The 20,208-nt window shown below is 44.9% G+C and overlaps 1 protein-coding gene across 1 annotated transcript in view; it reads right to left on the bottom strand.

Moving 5' to 3' along the window:
• Positions 1–10,602, bottom strand: part of LOC138719857 (probable E3 ubiquitin-protein ligase HERC3) — a 45,087-nt gene extending 34,485 nt beyond the window's left edge. Inside the window, exon 1 of the mRNA XM_069855371.1 lies at positions 10,347–10,602. Coding sequence (XP_069711472.1) covers positions 10,347–10,572 — 226 coding nt within the window. The 5' untranslated portion in view covers positions 10,573–10,602. The remainder of the gene's footprint in view (positions 1–10,346) is intronic.
• Positions 10,603–20,208: the final 9,606 nt, after the last annotated feature.

The raw sequence follows: 20,208 nt of genomic DNA, 5'->3' as shown, positions 1-20,208 counted from the left end.
GCAACGCAAAGCGTGCTAAGAAATAAGTACACCCAAGATTTTTTCCTCCTCTTTGAAGGTTTTTCCTTATTTTGTCAGGATAACTTCAACAGCATCTTAGCTATTCAACACTTTTACCAGCATTAGCAGCACTCAACAACTTTTTCAGGAAACATCATCCCCAAGTGATTCTGGGGATTCTGCCACTTGGAAATCAGTAACTTGGGAGGGGAAAATCATGTTGTTTGTCAAGGTGGTTTTGCCTCTTCCTTTCTCTTTTAAAGCCCTCACAAACAAGGCTCTGATTTCCCTCTGCACACTTTAAACTCCAATCACACAGGCATCTTGTGCTCACAGCTGTCTAAGACAACAACTGGAATCTGGGGCTGGGAGGAAGAAATCAGACTCCATCAACCATTTAAGCAAAATATAGACTTTCCAAAGCTATCAGGTGCTTTTGAAAAGGGTTTAACCCAGCTAGCTAGAACTGGTCCTGTGGCTTCACTCACATCACCTCCGCAGGTTGTCGTTTGTCAGCAGTAACACCAGAGGAAGGCTCAAAGAGGAAGCTGCAAGGGCTGAAGGACTGTTTCAGGAACACACCTTCATGACTGCAGACAGTCGCTGGCATGGCCAGGCATATGACACGCACAACACGTAGGCAGCTGGAACTGCCCTGCCCAACAATTTCACCACCACTACCTTCCTCCTCCTTGCCGAGCCTCTCTGAAAAGGCATTACATACTTGTTGTGTCTAGCATTCATTCAGACTATGTGAGACTACTGCGAGGAAAGGCGTGGGAAACATCATGCTTTGCATCTGCATAGCACAAGCTGTATAATGGCTACACTTGCTTTCTGCCTGCTGTTCTCACTCATGTTTGGCAGCTCACCTCGTTCTCGAACTTCTCTTAGTATGGGGCAGAAGCTTTGACGTATAGAGCAAGCAAAGGTTTAAATCAGCACATAACCTCCTCTTTTGACAACTGAAGTTTACTACATCCATCGAGGAGGCTGGGTTTTACAAGTCCAACTCCCAAATCTTGAGAGATTTCTTTCATTAGCTTTGTGAACAGCTGCTACGCTTGCAGCAGAAAGCAGAACTGCCTGATTAGAGACTGACAACAGCAGTACTGAACCTGATAAGGCTCTGATAATTTACAAAGGAAGAAATGTTAACAGAGTACACTCATTGAGCAAAACAGAGGAGCTTCCCGTCATAAAATGGGAGGAAGTCAGTCCAAAGCAGGTGACATTCCCAGGAACAACGATGGTCACAGGAGTTGGAACACCATCCATAGGTCAAGACTGAGAAGCTCCAAGTAAGAGCCTATTCTGCAGTCCTCTTTCATGCACTAATGACACTTAACAAGATGACTGCTTCTTTGCACAACACATACAGTACTGTTCATGAAATTACTTAGCATGGCTACTCACAGGCTTAAACCAGAGAGGCTTGTTTAGTTATTGGCACTGCCTTCAGCTCATAAAGATATCCAAGGTCATGTCAAGGCAGGAACATAAGAACAAGAAGTGAGAGGCCACCATAACGTTCCAGGGTGTCACTTCACACACACTTTGCCACCAAGTCCCCCTCACAGCTACGAAAGCAAACACCTACCCTGAGAAAGCAAACCCTTTCCTTAGGCATAGTCATAGAAAGCCTTTTATTTCCCCACATCACTGCCTTCCGTATAGGAGACATAGCCTCTCTGAGAGGCAGACTGGCACAGGTACAGCCAGCAACCAGCTGGAGAAGGTGCTTGGAAAAAGCTGAGCAGGCAGAGAACACTTCATTCTGACAAACATCAGCTGGCAGAGTGAAGAATCCACCTTCAGACCCTGGAGACAGACAAGTACGGGCAGCGCTTTTAGACAGGTAAGGCACTCAGACTCATGAAAGAAATACAGGAAAAATGTATGCTCAAGAAACCCACACAGCACCTGTTTTCCTCATCAGGTTACTGCAGAGAGCTGGAAAGGTCATCAGTCAGCCAGGCTTACTGGCCACTAGCAGCACATCACTCACTTCTCAGCAGCAGGTTTTGAGAAACCCCCAAGGCTCACCATGCACACCCCAGCAAATTCCATCAATCCAGGGCAGCAAATACAACATGGGCAGGATGCACTGGATCTCAGGGTCACATGCCAAGGATGGACATCAGTGGTGAAAGGAGGAAATAGGGAGCTGGGTGCACAAATAATGGTGCTGGTACTAAACAGTGCAAAGCCATATTTCTACCCCAGAAATTCCAAGCAAAGCCACAGCAACCTTGAGAGCTGTGACAAAGGCCGATGGCAATAAAGCAGGGACAGCAGACCAGAGAAAAGCAAAAATTAAGCCCTTCACTACAGCCCATCAAAGCCACACAGCTGGGTTAATGTATTCCAGTGGCAACTATTAAGCCAACCTTACAAACACAAAAGACAAGACCACCAGCATAAAAGTTAAAGGTCTCCTTAAAACCCAGTACTTTCACCTCCCAGCACTGCAAGGAAGAGAGATCTGTTCATTTCTTCCCTGCAGTGTTCCCCCAAACACAGCACCAAGCCGTCCCCAGCTGCCTTCACATGCCCCTTCTAGCATGCATGCTGGCAAACCACAAGGGATTTGAGGCTCTAAGACCCAGGAACATCTACAGTCTATGTTTGTGGCTCATTCAGTTGCTCCAGGCAGCGAATCACTGGTAAGCTAGGGGTTTACTATTACCCATCTGCTGTGCTCAAACCTACAGGTCACTACTGCATGAGCACCCTTCCATGGCGGTGAGAGCGTCTGAGCAGAGGGTTCAAGGCAAAGCACCTCCAAATCCCTACAGGACAGCGCTGCTGTACATCATAAACACTGCAATCAAGCTACAAGGGCTTCACTCCACTTTTTGCCTCTGCACTGCCATCTTGCCATCTTTTCAGATTATTGAAACAGTCTTGCTCAACAGAAAGCATTTCGCCTTCACATGGACATTTTATATTTTCTTCTAGAATGGAAGCTACATTTTATACACAGCTGCACTTGCAGAGTCTCACCTGTGGCATTTCCAGGCTTTCAAAGCTGCATGTGACTTTCAAAAGTACTTGGTGTGCTCCTTACTCTGTTCCTATTCATTCCAACCGTGCAGTGATTTGCATGGGAGCAGGGCAAAGCCACAAGTTCCTGAAAAGCCACATCTGCGCTGTGCAAACTCAGTACAGCACCTTTGCCCCTGCTTTCAATGACACCTCCATCAGGTTCACAAATACTGCTTGAAAATATGTCACTGCAAAGAAGCATGGTGACTGGGAAAGGGAGGTAATTAATGCAGTCCTATTAAACATTTCCAAAAGTTTATTTATTCATTTTCTTTACCGTAAGTTTTGAAGGGCATTCTAAGAAAAGGAGATTTGAGCATCTGTACATTCCTCTTTGGTGAGCTTATATAGGCAGGCAGCTGTTTAAGGGGCAGGTCAGCTGTTAAGATAGTGACCATTTCTTCACAGCTCTGCTGTAGGAAAGGCTGCTAAGCCGAAAACAGAGAAGAAAAAAGAAGTTTCACAAAGATCTCGGAGATAAATTCCTCTTTGCAATACAGAAAGATTATCAGGCTGTTTTATGTTGACTGAGTCAAACTCATCACGTAGTTATCCATCTTAGAATCATAGAATAGTTTGGGTTGGAAGGGACCTTAAAGATCACCCAGTTCCAACCCCTCTGCCATGGGCAGGGATGCCTCCCACCAGCCCAGGCTGCCCAAGGCCCCATCCAGCCTGGCCTTGAACACCTCCAGGCATGGGGCACCCACAGCTTCCCTGGGCAACCTGTTCCAGTGCCTCACTACTGTCATCGTAAAGAAATTCCTCCTTATGTCTAGTCTAAATCTGCCCCTCTCCAGTTTACAGCCATTGCCCAGATTTGATGGCTCTGACTATGAACTTCTTTACTGACAAGAAAACAGATTTCTACTGGTTTAGGCTCTCCTAAAGACTCTCAGCTCTCCTCAGTTAGGCTCTCCTAATTCTGTAGTCTCAATAGAGTATTGCTAGAAGTCAGTTCTCATGATCCAGACCATGCAAACTTTCAAACAGCCCACTATAAATACCTGGCATGCCCAGAGTCCCTCAGCCAACCAATTCAACACAACAGATGTGTATTTAACAAAAAGCACTTCCGTTGATTTTATTTCTCATTCACCTATATACATATTGGTCCTAAATGCAGTCATTTTTAAATACAGCTTTCTAATTTGGAAACCGAAAATCATCCTGAAGCCTAACTAGCACCACTTCAGCTGAGATGGACATAAGATAATGCAAGTCCACAGCACTGGATGTTGTTGCAGTCACTAGTGAAGGTTAGATCCTATAAGCAATCAAAGGAGAGAAAGGGATGAGTACCAATGAACATACATGACTCTGGAAGGGGTAGCCGTTTAATAATCTCTTTTTACAAATAACATTTACAAACACCAGCACCAAAGGCCTAACTCTGCAAGGGCCTCCCTGTCCCATAGATGCCTCCCACCTCCTCCCACAGACAGCTCAGCATGCTCGTTTCCTCCCAGGCTTTGGCAGGGCTACTGCCTATTAGGAGGGCTGCCTTGTCTCTACTACACATTTTATAGCAGCCGGCTCTGCCTTGGGGGCATAGAGAAAGTGTGATAAATGCAAAGCAGGACTCTCCCAGACCACAGCACCTAGGAAGCATTGCTCTAGCTGTATGCTGACTCTCATTTCCATGCCAAAACAGGAGGTCAAAACTGTCCAAGATCCTTTGTGAAAAGCCTGCTTAGTAGAACCTCCCCGACTTACTGGCATAAGCTCTATTTTAACGTGTTTCACTCCGCATGCAAACAGAAGGAAGGCAGGAGGAACTAAACATTCTCCTACCATTGTCACCTCACCTGTAAGCAGCTCTCAACCTTACCTATCCAATGCAGCAGCTATACCTCCTCATCTGCAACCTGCTCACTTCTACAGCTGCTTCCAACAAACACAAGCCCTGCCACGTCTCCTCCTCCTGAGCAACCAGAGCTTCCTGGCAGACTTCTCACCCACCAAGAAGAGGCTAAAACACAAAGATCCACACACAGTGCCCCTCCAAGCAAGTCATGCATCTGAATTCTCAGCTGTTACAGTGTTAATGATTAACAAGCATGCTGCAGTGAGCACCAAAGTCTCTGGTCACTGTAACCCTGCGCTGAAGTTCAGGACAAGTGGATCTGTGTTTGAAAAGGCTGCTAAGTTCAGAAAGATCCAGGGGATCTGTATTATGTAATGGGGGTTTTGTTGTGTTAGTGGGGGTTTTTTCCTGCTTTTTGAAAGAGAATGAGCATAATGATGGCGTTTCTAGCTCCACGGTTATGAGCAGACTGATCCCACAATGCACATGGAAGTAATGGCACCCTACACGCTTGCATCCAGAGAAGAAATTTGGTAAAAAGCCTGGATTAGTCTGCTGTAGGTTACCAGAGGAAAGGTTCAAGACAAAATTGACACTAGACATTTTCCTGTAACTCCCTTGAGACACTAATGACCAAAACCCAGGTTTTCTCACTAGAAGTCAAATGAAATCTGAATGGCTTGTAGAGAACAAATCTCTAAATTAGAAAATATGTTCCAAATCTCAGACATATTTCTAAAGCTTTATAAATGGCTAAGAACCAGCTACTTATTTCATGCTCCTCTATAACTCAGCCTAAACCCTAAAAGAGCCTTTACCTTAGGTACCTGGGCCAGTCTTTTGTTCCTCAACACGTGCACACACATTCAGATAAACATTTATCTAAGAACCACCACAGGGAGTCAAGACATCATGCCAGACCTGAAGAAAAAGAAATCAGTCCAAATGAAAAAAAATTAACCCAATGGGCTGAAGTAGAAATTTAGACATAGTTCCAGCAAATAAATTTCTTGTTTTCCAAAAGTATTGCAGCAGAAAATTATCACTTCCCATTAGAGACATGATGGATGTCAATATCTGATGATGCTCAGGAGATTAATGCAAACTCAGAATGACTTTGCAGAACAGTGGACTCAATGCTTCACAACTGAGATTACCAAATTGCTTCTCCTAAGGTATTGTCAGGCTCTTGGGACTTCAAGTGCAAAATAGTGCAAGTAAAAATTAGGACAGGTCAGACAGAAGCTTTATTAACTATGGTCATGATGAGGGAGCACTGGGACAGTGTCTCCCCTCTGCATCCCTGCCAAGCGGTTGCAGAGACAAACTATTGGCTGTTTCAGAGGAGGTGGTGGGGGAGAAGTGAGGAAAAACAATCATTTCAATATTAACAAAGCCAGGTGTGGACTATTTGAGTACCTTGCTAACCACTACAATTCAAAGAACGAATAAACCAGTAAATAAATAAAATGTGACAAAGTAGGGGAGATGGCTATTGGGGAGCCCTTAGGAGTGGCACACGCAGTATTACCCTAGCTCAGAAGTGGGGAGTCAGAAATGATCACAAGCCGTTAGCTTTGAGTTGAAAGAACGTTCTTTTAGTTGGGATAAACTACTTAGACATCATAAATATTCATTTCACCATCACAATGTGAAATCTGAGGAAAGGGCACTTCCAGAAAATAAACCTCTGACACATTCACTGACATGTACTCCCCAAGTAATTTCTGGTCCCTGTAGCAGAGAGGCAAAAGAATCGCTTCACCGGTCGCTACCCTGTCTCTGCATTACATCCAGAAGCTCAGCTGATGTGACAGTAAACACAGCTTTTTTAATTAACAAGTCTTTTTCATTTCAAAAGCTGCTCTCTAAAGGGCTCCTGTAAGAGGAAATGCTGAAAACCTCTGTGCCACTGTTTGACATTTTTGTGATAAGTGTGAATAAGAAGTAAAATTGAATCCTTCTGCTACAGATGTATAAATGGCCAGCAGAACAAGAAAAAATAATACGTAATAAGGGAAGAAAGGGAGGCAGTCTTCAACAGCACTCACTGCGGACATAATTCTTCTCCCACTAGAAGTCTTTAGTTAAAACCTGCAAGCTTTGAAAGGAGAACAGAGTTAGATCCATGTTCAGCACATTGCAAGTCCCAGAATTTTTTTCAGAAGCAGACATCATCCTGGGAAATAACCATGTCTGATTAAACATGATCATACATTCTGAAAACACTAATTGAAGCTTTAAGCATTGTGGCAGCATAAGCCTTACGTACACACGCACACAGACACAAAGTGTGAGAGATAAAAGGGAGTCTTCTCTAACAAGCACAGACCTGGGCAGCAGGAGGATCACTCCACCCCTCCGAAGCCATCTAGCCTTCAAAAGGTTGAGGAACCCCTGCGTATTTTCATGTCTTGATGTCACCCTCAAACACAACCAACCCAGTCTGCAGTCCAGAGAGGGCTCTCCAGGGGCTGCCTGAAGGGGACAATCAGTACTGTGTCACAGCCTCACGCAGCGGGAGACACAGCTCACTTCCAGAGCTAGGCAGAGGTCAGCCACCTCCAGCTACTCTCACAGCCTAGGCACAATCAAGCCATACAGCAGAAAAAAACCAAGAGGTCTTGGCACACACTGCCCTGTTTGGCAGAGGCAGAGAGATCCAACTGCAAGCCTCCCAGGCATTTCTCCTGTTCTTTACCTCACACACCTCCTAACAGTCTTCTCAACACCATCTTCATCAGCTCAGGACCCTCTGCCCCACACATACATCTTCACTTCCTATCAGACATTGCTTCATTCATAGGTCCACAACTAATTAAGAGTAAGAAAGATTATTTTTGACAATTTTTTCTATAAATGTGGTCTAATTCGTCTTTATCCCATGCAGGGGGTGCAGGGGTGTGGAAGAGGAGGGTTTGATTCTTCTTGCTTCTGTTTGTAAGGAGGACTAAGAAATTCAGTTCCCATTGCCTCAAGCCAAAGCAGACCCACACAAACCAGTGCGTGGGATGCGACTCTCCCTCAGTTTATTGTTGTTATCATAAAGACTGCTGTGACTATTCAGCATAAGCTAAAAAGGGAAGCTGTTCCTTGCTTTACAGCACATCCCTCCCACCTGCCCCAATCAGTAGAAAGCCCATTTCAGGCACAGCCAGTAGCACTGTGTTGGCACAGAAACAGTTTCTCAAGGATGGTCACAGGCTCCTCTGAGAGAAGCTGTGCAGAACCTCTTCCAGAATAAATGAAAACTGCAGGATAACCAGGAGTTGCTGTCACACCATACTGATAGTCTCTTAATTTAAGGGATAGAAGCAGGATACTTGGGATCAAACCCAAAAGAAGTTTATTTCTGTTTCCAATCTGACTCTCCACCCCTCCTACAGCTCTAGCTTAAGGTAGTATTACTCAGTTGCTAAAGGTCTCCACTTCAGTATTCAGGACTCATGATTTCCAGCTCTGATCTCCCCCTCATTGTGAGGCCTCCATTTTCATGATCATCTCATGCTTGCTTTATTTTATAGGTAGACAGCAGGCAAGGCCAGAGCTGATTTTCAGAGTACACATCTTTACATCACTCAGAACGGTACTGAATTTCTGGGGCCTCTGTACTAGAATCATGTAGCTAGTTAGGCAATTTGCAGGACGAAGTACCCTCATCAGGCTGGGTGGAATATTCACCAGGCTCAGCTTATTTTTACTAAGCATCTCATTTATTCCAAGGCCTAAATTTATAAGTCCTCAGAAGATGAGCTGTGGTTGTTCACAGAGGACTTAAGCACTCCTGATAATCCCAACCTCCTTTAGTAACAGTCTGGAAATCACTTGTAGGAAAAGCATGAGAGGCAAGATTCAAAGTCAACTCCTCTAATCCAGCACCACAGACATCCCAAAATCTACCACCCCGTTTCAAGAGAAAGAGGGAAAAGACACTTGACAGAAAAAAAGAAGCAATGGAATCAGTCATGTCAGATTTGGGCATACTGCATGGGGAACTGATACCAAAAATGCCGGCATATAAAACTCACTAAGACTCATTTTGGAGTTTTAGAAAGTAAGCATCCTTTATCAGGCCTGGACAATGTGTGGGAATGATCTCCATCAATCATGTGCAACTAGACAAAGTCTGGTTACAGAACGTATTTCCCACTTGCATCATATGTATAAATTTCCCCAGAAATCTTATGCATATTCTACTACTTTCCAAGGTCTAATTTTAATGTTATGAAAACTTGCAACAGTCAAAACTCTTACTAATTTGGAGCTGGCTCCAGCTCTCTACTTGACCTTGGCCTTAAGATAGATGAAAACTCCAAACAGAGGTGACTACAGAAGAAGGGACATCTGTTCAGCACAGACCATACTTCATACAATATGTTATCATTTCCAAAGAAAGAACAGTGTCTGAAAACCACCTTTTTAAAGAAAACATGCTATCAGAGGACATTCTGTCTAACTTTCAAAAACCACAACTGCTTAGATAAAACTTAATTGACTTTAGCTTAAATCAAACTACTCCACTTTGAAATATTCCACATATTGTATTAGAAAAAATTTAACACATCTCATCTCTACAGTGCAACAATAAGGTGTGCTACAGAAGCCACAAGCCCTGCTAGCCTGCAGTTTGAGGGAAGATGATGTCTTATTGCCCTAATTACCCACAGAGGGATTTTCATTATATTTCGGAAACAGAAATATCCATATCTTTACCACATGCCAAAACCAAGAAGTTAATGGAGGGTGAATTGAAAAGCCAACATTCAAAATAAAGTTTATAAGAAAGGCTTCAGGGTTTCTCAAAATAACAATACACAATTCTTTCCTGAGAAGAAGAGGTATTGGCTGCCTGTGGTTCCGCACACATGATCGGCCCACTGGAACACAATGAAGACAATACACTTTTAGTCCAGGAAATAGAAGGCTACAATGACCTTCTAGATTAAGAGAGCATGAAGAAGTGAAGACGCAATGACAAGAGATTTCCAAGATGAGAGAACAGAATTTGTAACCCCTCTTGGCCAAAACCAAGGTCGTTCTCCACAACTATGCTTAACACAGATCTCTTCTCTTTAATGTAAATGACAAAATTCCCATCAATAACTGAACAAGAGCAGGCATAAGAATGCAGTGCAATTGCAAAGACAAAACATAAGATGCTGGTGACTTATGGCACTCTCTTCCCCTTTATGAAAAGGCAAGGTAATGCCACATAACAAAAATCTGCCCTGAAACCATATGCACTCACCTCTGTTTTGATGTATTTCCCAAACAAATTGGGCAGACCTGTCTCCCCATCCACACTCCTCAGCATTAGCTTTCCAGAGCCAGCAAACATCATTCAGTATCATTAGTGTGTTATTACACATAATCTTCAGCTCTTTTAGCTGCTCCAGCTCCAGAGCAATCAAACACAAAGCAGCTTCCATAATCTTGTCAGCCCCCCTCCAGCCTCAAGATGGTTTGAAGCACATATAAAAAGTGGATTTACCTGGCTTGCTTCCTTCACAGTTATGTCCCAGTTGGCCTTTGGTGTTCAAGCCACAGGTATACACTTCCCCATCTTCCAACAGGAACACGGAGTGGTTCCCTCCACATGCCACCTCCTTGACACTTCTGTCATGAATGAATCCATACACCTGTGGTTCAGGAATGATGACCTGGAGGTTGCTACCTATCCCAGGCTGTCCAAAAGACGAGTATCCCCAGCATAGCATTTTCTCTCTTTTCAGCAAGTCATGTACCCTTCCTGGACAAGAGAAACAGGGGAAGGAGTGTGAATGAAGCAAGTACTCAACACATGATCCCACGGAGTTAAGCTGCTCAGACCAGGAGGTGGAAAAAACCTATGCATTTCCTGCATGGACTGTCAGGCCTCTGAACTGCCAGTAAGGAGCGATTTCTACCATTACACAGACAACGAGGAAACAAGGCAGCTCAGCTCAAATCAGAACCTTTATGCTCTGGCCACCTCCATTTGCAAGGCAGCAGAAGTGCTCTGAAAACCAGGAGACCTGAGCTTTTATTTCAGCAAAAACCACTCTGCTTCAAAAATCAATCTACTCCCCAAACCAACTGTAATGTTTTTTAGATTAACATGCAAACCTGAACTCTTATAGTGTCATATTTGGGACCTTTGCTTAAAGAAATCTTTAAAAGTTCTCAAAGGCAGTCAGACTAGTCCTGAACAGGCCAGGTGTTCATGATGTACTGCCCAAAGCAGAACTGTATTATTTCCAGTAAATCCATATTAAAAAGTATTTTGCTCAACTGATCACATTTGTGCAACCCAAATATGTGCAGATACACACACACACCTCTCCTATCCCTCTACTGCAGCAAGAATTTTCCAAGCAGCAGCAGTTCACATGGAGCAGCACACTGACAGCTTGGCCCTGATGGCTATGGACAGATAACGCTGATGCAGCTTGCCAGCAGTCAGGTGTTACCTTTTGTGTCGCACTCAGGGAGAGTCAGAGATTTCAGAGAGTCGGGTAACATGGGAAGGGAAAAAGCATCGCAATTATAAAGGGCCCAAAGAATAACTCGGCCTGAACTTGATAATGACAACAGGATGCTAATGCATAAAAGCTGGGGGAAGGGAAACAGCTCTCATTCCAGAAGAGGCATGTGAAAGATGTTAGTAACACTCCATAATCTCAATAGGTTTGGGTTATTTGTTAAACGTGCTATACTAATGAGACATTGAGAACCCTGCTGCTGGTTGAACCAGAAACTGATTAAAGCTTTTTTTTTTTTTTTTTGCAAAGGGAAGAAAAAAGACAAGAAGAAATAAATATATCCGAGACATCAAGTCTTATGACTCACCAGGCTGAGTCCTAAACCAAGGCAATTTACAACAGCACCATTTACTACCTTAGCACAGGATCAAAAAGCAAAAAGGTAACCTTTGAAGCAACAATGATTCCTCATGGAAAGAAAACTCCTTCTCGCACTCTGAGCAGATAGAAAACGTTTGGTTTGTTTCCAAAACGTGGTACTAATTCAGGCTCTAGGTATTAGCTTTAATAAAGCCTTTCCTAATCTAAGCCCTAAGCAGTGGGTGTTCATCTCTTACCCTGCCATCCTCGCCTGCCAGCTGCGGTCACAGTCAGGTGTGGTCCCTTCCACTTAGGCAGGGCTGCACTGGATTGTGGAGGGAAAGAATTGGATTTTCCATTTGTACTTCATCAGCGGTGCAATTTCCTACCACAAACCATTTACTAGGATCTCTTATTACGTGCTTTAAAGCATGCTATGAATCCCATTTATCTTTAACAGCCCTTGCTCCTTTATAGCATAATTCACTTCATTCACATCTACACATGCGCTTATCACTGGCCAGGTCCAAAACAACCAGAGGGAAAAGTAGGAGGTTACAAGGCTCTGTCTAGTTAAATCAGTCCTCGTACACACGCTGAGGGCTCGCTGCCTTCAGCACAAGACTGATGTAAGATACCCTCTGTGCTGGCTACACTAAGAATAGGAATGCCCTGGGACACAGTACAATTGAAGCACGTGCGTGTGCTTTAAATTACACAACTGCTATATTTACAGTGAACTTCATGTTCTGTCTCAAAAAACACCAGCTTAAGCAAAATCCTGAAGGTGGCAACACTAAGGCAGGCAATCATTTCAAAACTAACATCTGAAACAGCAGAAATCTGGGACTGCTATTTCGTTCAGCCTGGGGAATTGCCCTGTTATGAAGATATTAGCAGCACAACAGCAGCAGATCTGAAGATCCAAAGATCGTGCTCCCTGCTAGTATAAGTGGATATTGCCTCTGAGCTGAAAAGATTTCACCACTATACAACTTGAACTGACATTGTACAAGATGAGCTAAATATTAATTTGGGATATCTTTCTAAAAGGGATCCTGAACAGTACGCTCCCCATAGACTACAGTCATCTTTCCTACTGCTAATTTCATTTAAAACACTAAAAATACTTTAATTACTTTCCTTGTGTTCATATTCCACACAAGAAGTTGCTGTAATGGGTATGGGGATGTGATGTGATTGACGCGAGATGTTTTTTCCTCCAGGTAACATACTGTTTAAAACTGCAAGAGTCCAAATTCCCAGTAATTCATATGCACATTATGGTAACATTTCAGAGGAGTTAAACCCTCATTTATGCTGGTGGCCAGATTTTCTGAAGCACCCTGAATTTTAGCAATTCCCCCAGCAGACAATGGGGCCTTCCAGACCCTGTAGAAAAGCTGGTCTTAACTAGATTTTTGGTTAGTTTGTTTTTTTTTTTAAATCATCTCTCTTGCATCCCACCCTCTAAACATTTTGCTGACAAATCCCTGTGCAGCTCTACTCCAAGGGGACACAGCAGCATTTCCCACTCAAGAGCTAAAACCAACATAGCCACTTGCCATTTGAGAGTATGGGCACTGCTAAATATTTTCCAATGGCCTGGTAAGCCACATTTTTAATGTACTTATTTTGAAGACATAGCACATTTTTTTAAACCACAACTGATTTAATGTTTGGGGTTTTTTCTTCCCCCAGAAAAGCTGGTACCAGTCTTAATACGTTATGCGTTCAAGTAGGAGCTGTTCAAGCAAGGCTTCAAATGACAATTTCACGCTCCGTTTCCAATCTGGTTAAGGCAGTTATTCCTTTTTAACATTAGCAGAGGAGGTAAAAACACATGGTACACTGCAAACTACCCTATACAAGCTACATAATTTCCTTATATGAAAACAATTATATATAAGCCTAGAGTGGGCAGGCACGAACATAGATGCGTGTCTGCACATACAGACTCATATCTCTATATAAAAATGGTTAAGATTTATATTAAGTTATTTGAAATACTAAAAGTGACTAATTATTCCTAGCGCCTACCTCAATACATCTTAAAAAACTTGAATTTCAATCTTCAGAGGACGAACCCTTGGGGAAGGTGGTGGGTTTGTTTTGTATTTTTAAATGAGTCATTGAAGTTCGCAGTCCCTTTTAAAAACTGGATTGCAAAAAGCACAAGAGTTGCAGTATCCAACCACATCTCCTATTCCTGTTCTTCACAGATCACAACACAGCCAGCTTGGTATTCATGTTTTAGAGATAAGAACAGATGCAATGCAGCAAGGCTGGTCTTCTGCTGAGACTCCCCACACAGAACAAAAAAAAGGAGGGGGTTGGAGGCAGGGAAGGTATAATACAACATCCTCTAATACTGACATTCCAGGAATAATTCACCATCAGAACAGTGAAGGGCGTACATAGCACAGCTAAAGGTAGGAAAATGTCATGCTGTTTAATATGGGAATATTTTGAGGAAATCTATTGTGGGCAGAAGATCCACCCTTCGCTAGGCTCAGCTGACATACTAAGTATATATCCTTTGGCGAGAAAGCAGCCCTAGTGGTTCAGTAAAATAATAATACCACATGTAAAATCACTATAGGATGTGGTTTATTTTGCCTTTTTATTTTCTTTCTTTCGTTAACAGCTATCATGACATACACAGTGTCTTCACATGATTACACATATTCCAAAGCCATAGTTGTGACCACAACTGCACCTTTTCTGGGGAGGTTAGTTAAGACAATGTTGTGCTCGCAACAAGCAACACTCAAGGCTGAATTCTTTCTAAAACAGAGAGATCGGCCAGTTTGCAGGTCAGGAATAAGCAAGGTTTTTCATTCCCTGTTGTTGTAAGATTTCAGCTAGCAAATAAGAGAACAAGTCTTATGAGGAGCAGCTGAGGGAATAGGGGTTGTTTTAACCTAGAGAAAAGGAGGCTGAGGGGAGACCTTATCACTGCCTACAACTGCCTGAAAGGAGGTTGTAGCAAGGAGGGTGCTGGCTTCTTCCCCCAAGTGACAGGACAAGAGGGAATGGTCTCAAGTTGTGCCAGGGGAGGTTTAGACTGGACATTAGGAAATATTTCTTTATGGAAGAGGTCATTGGGCACTGGCACAGCTGCCCAGGGAGGTGGTTGGCTCACCATCCCTGGAGGAGTTTAAAAGACCGGGAGATGAAGCGCTCAGGAATATGGTTTAGCAGCGGACAGGTACGGTTGGGCTTGATGATCTCCAAGGTCTTTCCCAACCTCGTGATTCTCCGATCCTACGAAACCTGCTCCTTCTATCAGCACTGCCTAACAACAAAGGAATTTACTGCATTTTTTTTTCTGCCACTGAGCCCCCAAGCCCACCCTTTTCTCCCTCTGCCTTCGTTTTACCCCCGCCCCAGGGCCCAGGCCAGGCCAGGCGACCGAGCAAGACACCGCAAGGTGCAACAGAGTCGCATGAGGTTGCAAGAGTTAAATGAGGAGCAGGAGCATCGCCCTCAGCAAGGGCATCTAAAAGCAGATCAATAAGACCAAACAAGCCCCAGGCGAGAACAACCCCCCCCGCCTCCACCACAGACACGGCCTTCCCGCATTTCCCTTGCTTCCCACACCTAGAGCTTCCCCAGCGGGAACACCGACCTCTGCGCACCGAAAGCCCCGACCCCCCCCGGCAACCGGGGGGACCTATGACACCCCCACCCCAAGGCACCGACAGCCCCGTCTCTCCCTGCACCCTACCGGCGCCAGGACCCGCCGGGGAGCCGGGCTGGGCTCTCGCTCTCCCTCCCCGGGTGCCCCCCGCCGCCGCTCACCGCTGCCGCCGCCGCCGCCGCCGCCGCAGCAACAAGGAAGTCCAACCCCCAGCACCGCAGGAGCGACGGCCCCGGGCGGCCAATAGGAAGCGCGGGGTCGCCGCAGGACAACCAATCGGCGGCGGCCGCCGCTCTTGGCCACGCCCCCAGGGCCGCCTGGCCACGCCCCCACCCATGTGATAACGCCCTAATATGCATGGACACGCCCCTAACGCCCGTGACCACGCCCCGTCCATATATGGTCACAGAATCACAGAATCACAGAATAACCAGGTTGGAAGAGACCCACCGGATCATCGAGTCCAACCATTCCTATCAAACACTAAACCATGCCCCTTAGCACCTCGTCCAGCCATCCTGTAAACACCTCCAGGGAAGGTGACTCAATCACCTCCCTGGGTAGCCTGTCCCTGTGCCCAATGACCCTTTCTGTGAAGAATTTTTTCCTAATGTCCAGCCTAAATCTCCCCTGGCGGAGCTTGAGGCCATTCCCTCTTGTCCTGTCCCCTGTCACTTGGGAGAAGAGGCCAGCACCCTCTTCTCTACAACCTCCTTTCAGGTAGTTGTAGAGAGCAATGAGGTCTCCCCTCAGCCTCCTCTTCTCCAGGCTAAACAACCCCAGCTCTCTCAGCTGTTCCTCATAAGGCCTGTTCTCCAGCCCCCTCACCAGCTTCATTGCTCTTCTCTGGACTCACTCCAGAGCCTCAACATCCTTCTTGTGGTGAGGGGCCCAGAAATGAACACAGGATTCGAGGAGCGGTCTCACCAGTGCCGAGTACAGAGGGAGAATAACCTCCCTGGACCTGCTGGTCACACGGTTTCTGATACAAGCCAAGATGCCATTGGCCTTCTTGGCCACCTGGGCCACTGCTGGCTCATGTTCAGTCGCTGTCAACCAGTCGTTCCTCAGTCTGGCCACGCCCCCTCCGAGCTGCCCCTGGCCCCGCCCCAGCCGTGTCCTGGGCAGCAGGGTGAGGGGGGCGGTGCAGCCCCTCTGTTCCTCCCCTGTGAGCCCTCACCTGGAGTGCTGTGTCCAGGTCTGGAATCCTCAACATAAGAAGGAGATGGGGCTGTTGGAACGGACTCAGAGGAGGCTACAAGGATAATCCGAGGGCTGGAGCACCTCCCATAGGAGGACAGGCTGAGAGAGTTGGGGTTGTTCCACCTGGAGAAGAGAAGGCTCTGAGGAGACCTTATAGCGACCTTCCAGTGTCTGAAGGGGACTATGAGAAAGCTGAGGAGGGATTTTTTATAAGGGCATGGAGTGATAGGACATGGGGCAATGGCTATAAACTCCAGAGGTGCAGATTTAGACTAGACATAAGGAAGAATTTCTCCACAATGAAGGTGGTGAGGCCCTGGCACAGGTTGCCCAGGGAAGCTGTGGCTGCCCCATCCCTGGAGGTTTTCAAGGCCAGGTTGGATGGAGCCTTGAGCAGCCTGGGCTGGTGGAATGTGTCCCTGCCTGTGGCAGGGGGGTTGGAACTGGATAATCTTTAAGGTCACTTCTAACCCAAACCATTCTATGGTTCTATGATTCTATAATTTAAGCTACTCTAAATTAGGATCTCAGGGGAAAGCCAGCTTTCCACTGCTTAAAATTACTTTCTCAGTTTTGTTCAGCATGAAATATCACTTTATTAATAACAATAGTCAGTTCATTTCCCCTCTCCTTGTTTTCATCTTGAATTTTATATGAGTTCTAGTCACTTGACATGCTTGTTTGTTTAGGAACTAATACATTTTATACAAAATTTCAACCTTAGGAAAATACTTGTGACCAAAGCATAAATGTGAGGTGGGAGAGAGAAGGAGGGGGAAAAAAGAGGCCAATGAGCAAGCAATTACATAACTCCCTAGTGCTCGTTTTCTCATTTTAATGCCATGCATTAGAAAAAGACTGCCTGCCAGCACAAGCTGGATCCCGCTCAGACTATCAAAATGACGGGCAATATTTGAGCAAACCACACAGAGATGTCGGCAATGGCTCAGGGTGGGGGAAGAGGTCCCTAAAGCAGGCCCTGTGCACCCAGTATTCATCTCCCGTCCACTAGATCTCTGGCAATTTATAGTGTTTACGTATCTTGCATGCAGTGTGTGATGTATCAGACAAAACCCACCTGTATTTGTATGGATCAGGAACATTCAGCCTAAAAATAGCTACTCTCCAGTGTAAAATCACACCCGTGACAAAGGCATTCACTTAACCAGCATTACAAGCAACTTCTAGAATAACTAAAAGTGTAAAGGAATAAAGTCTTCCCTTTGTTTGTTTTTGTATTATTTATTTCATCACCTGGAGATCTTTACAAAATAGTCAGCATTTCATTTTACACTGTTCCCTCTGTTTGTTTCCGATTGAGCAACCAAAGTGGGGAAGATACACACAAAAAAAGCAGAAAATAAAAAAGTAGATGAGGGAGCAAAGCTTGGAATTTGCCCAAGAGAGACAGGAGTTTCTTGTTAAAACCAATTTCTAACTTGCTTGATTTCATGTTCATGGACCAACTGTCAAGTCTGATCATTCATCAACAGATAACATTAAATATAGACACCAAAAGAAACCCGTTCTGTTTGTGTCTCTGCACTGCACTGTGCACAGCTCCCTGGGGTGCCACTACCTCTACTGATTTCTTCCTAAGAGCCCAGGTTTCGTTGCACCACGGGTCTTCATCACCTGGAGTCAGGCTGGAGTCTGCATCTCCCTGCTGGCTAAGGGCTGCCCTAGAAGGGCCCATGGCAAGGCTGGACCTTCGCCAGAAGAATATGTAGTTCACTGTTTCCTTGGTGGGTGAGGTCATCCAGAGATCAGGTCTGAAGATATCTAGAGATGTCAAAATCTGCAGCTCATCCTGATCTCCAAAGCATTTCTCTCCCAAGCAGCTGAACAGCAGTCCAGTGTCAAGAACCACACGGCCAAGCGTGTGGTGAGGTCTCCTGAAGGTTGTGGTAATGCAAGTTATTATCCGTCAGAGTTATCTCCACAAAGGAAGACAGGGTGGCAGCTTTCACCTGCCCTGTGAACCCTCCCAGAAGGATTATATGGAGTCCTTCACTAGGTGCTTTTGGTAGCCGTCTGCTCCAATAGGCCACGGCACAGAACTTTCACCGGGGCTGTGCAGAGGTAGCGGTGCTTTATGCCTAGTAAGTCGTGCCTGTTGTCAAAGCTTTTCACCAATACAGCAGCATGAGGAGGGGAGGAAAGCCTGCTGCAAAGCATCCCACCTCAGGGAAACTGCCCACATGGACCCCAGGCATCTAAGCTAGGAAGCTGTTGTGTGTAGAATAAAATCCTCCTATGTGGCCATTTCTGAGTTCATGTTGATACAAGAAGTACTTACTATTACAAAAAGCAAAGCATTTTTTACTTAGGCAAAAGTAAAGTTTCATCTAAGTAATAGTATTTTTTGAAAGTTAGACAGAATGTCTGCATGTTTTCTTTCAAACGCTGTTTTTCCAGACACTGTTCATTCTTTGGAGAGCATAACATCTTGTATAAAGTATGATCTTTGCTGAACAGATACGTCTTCTTCCGTAATCACCTCTGTTTGCAGTTGTTCCCCGTCTCAAATGCAAGGTCAGACAGAGCGCTGTCTCCGAAGTTCCAAATTAGCAAGAGTTTTGACTGCTGTGAAGTTCATAATGACATTAAAATTAGTCCTTGGAAAGTAGTAGAATATGCATAATCTTTCTGGCAAAATGTATCCATATGCATGTAAGTAGGAAACACATTTGGTCCCAGCTTTTGTCTCATTGCACACGACTGATGGAGATCACTCCCTTGTGTTGCCCAGGCCTGATAAAGGATGCTTGCTTTGTAAAACTCCAAAATGAGTCTTAAGCTAAGAGTTCATTTGATGGCATTTTTGATATCAGTGTTGCTCTAGAAGCAGTGAACTATTCTGTTTTTTGGTTTTCAGTCCTTCTCATGTTAAGGAGGAACTTTATCAGAGAGGCTTGGTGAGGGATTAACCAGCCAAAGCGAGGTCCTGCTACCACGGAAATGGTATTTCTGTGTGGTGTCCTCTGCAGCAAATGCAGGATGAAGCTTATCCCTAACATACTTCACCAGGCTACCTCCTTCGTTTCTCATGGCTTACAAGCTGACGTGGAATCCTGGTCACCCCAGATCCAGCCTGGTAACATCAGCTGCTCAGCCACGCTCTTGCACTTCTCTACAGGTGACATTCAGATCAGATGAGTGGCCTTGAAAAGTCTCCTGCTGCAGATTCAATAGACTTTTACTGCCTGAATAAAGCCTTTCAAACTCATAGTTCAGTGTGAGGCTCACTCACATTGTATTCCTCTGCATATTTTATAATGAACACTGCTTAAGAAAATGTTGACACAGCTCAGTGCTCAAATTCATTCCAGAAAATGACACAAGAGCACTCTACTCTGCTCCTTCTGAAGGTCTTCCTTTTTTTTTTAATAAAAGCCGGGCTTATTTGAGGACAAACTAAAAATAGCCTTGAAAGTTACTCTGGGCTTTAATCTCCCATGTGACGTTGCATCATACATGATGAGAAGGAAATTCCTTTAGGCTCTAAATAAACCTATTATCATTTAATCTCTAACGGGTTATTTTGAAATCCAAACCAAATACATCCTCTGTGCACTTGCACAACACAGAAGATCACTCTGGATTTCCAAGCCCTAACGGAGGCTTAGAAACACATAAAAAAGGAAACAAGCAGCCAGCAATAAGCTGGCAAAGAGGAGCAGGCT

The sequence above is a fragment of the Phaenicophaeus curvirostris genome, chromosome 4, assembly GCF_032191515.1.
Source record: "Phaenicophaeus curvirostris isolate KB17595 chromosome 4, BPBGC_Pcur_1.0, whole genome shotgun sequence".
NCBI classification, from domain to species: Eukaryota; Metazoa; Chordata; class Aves; order Cuculiformes; family Cuculidae; genus Phaenicophaeus; species Phaenicophaeus curvirostris.
Note: the sequence above shows the minus strand (reverse complement) of the source record. Positions and strands in the feature narration are given on the sequence as shown.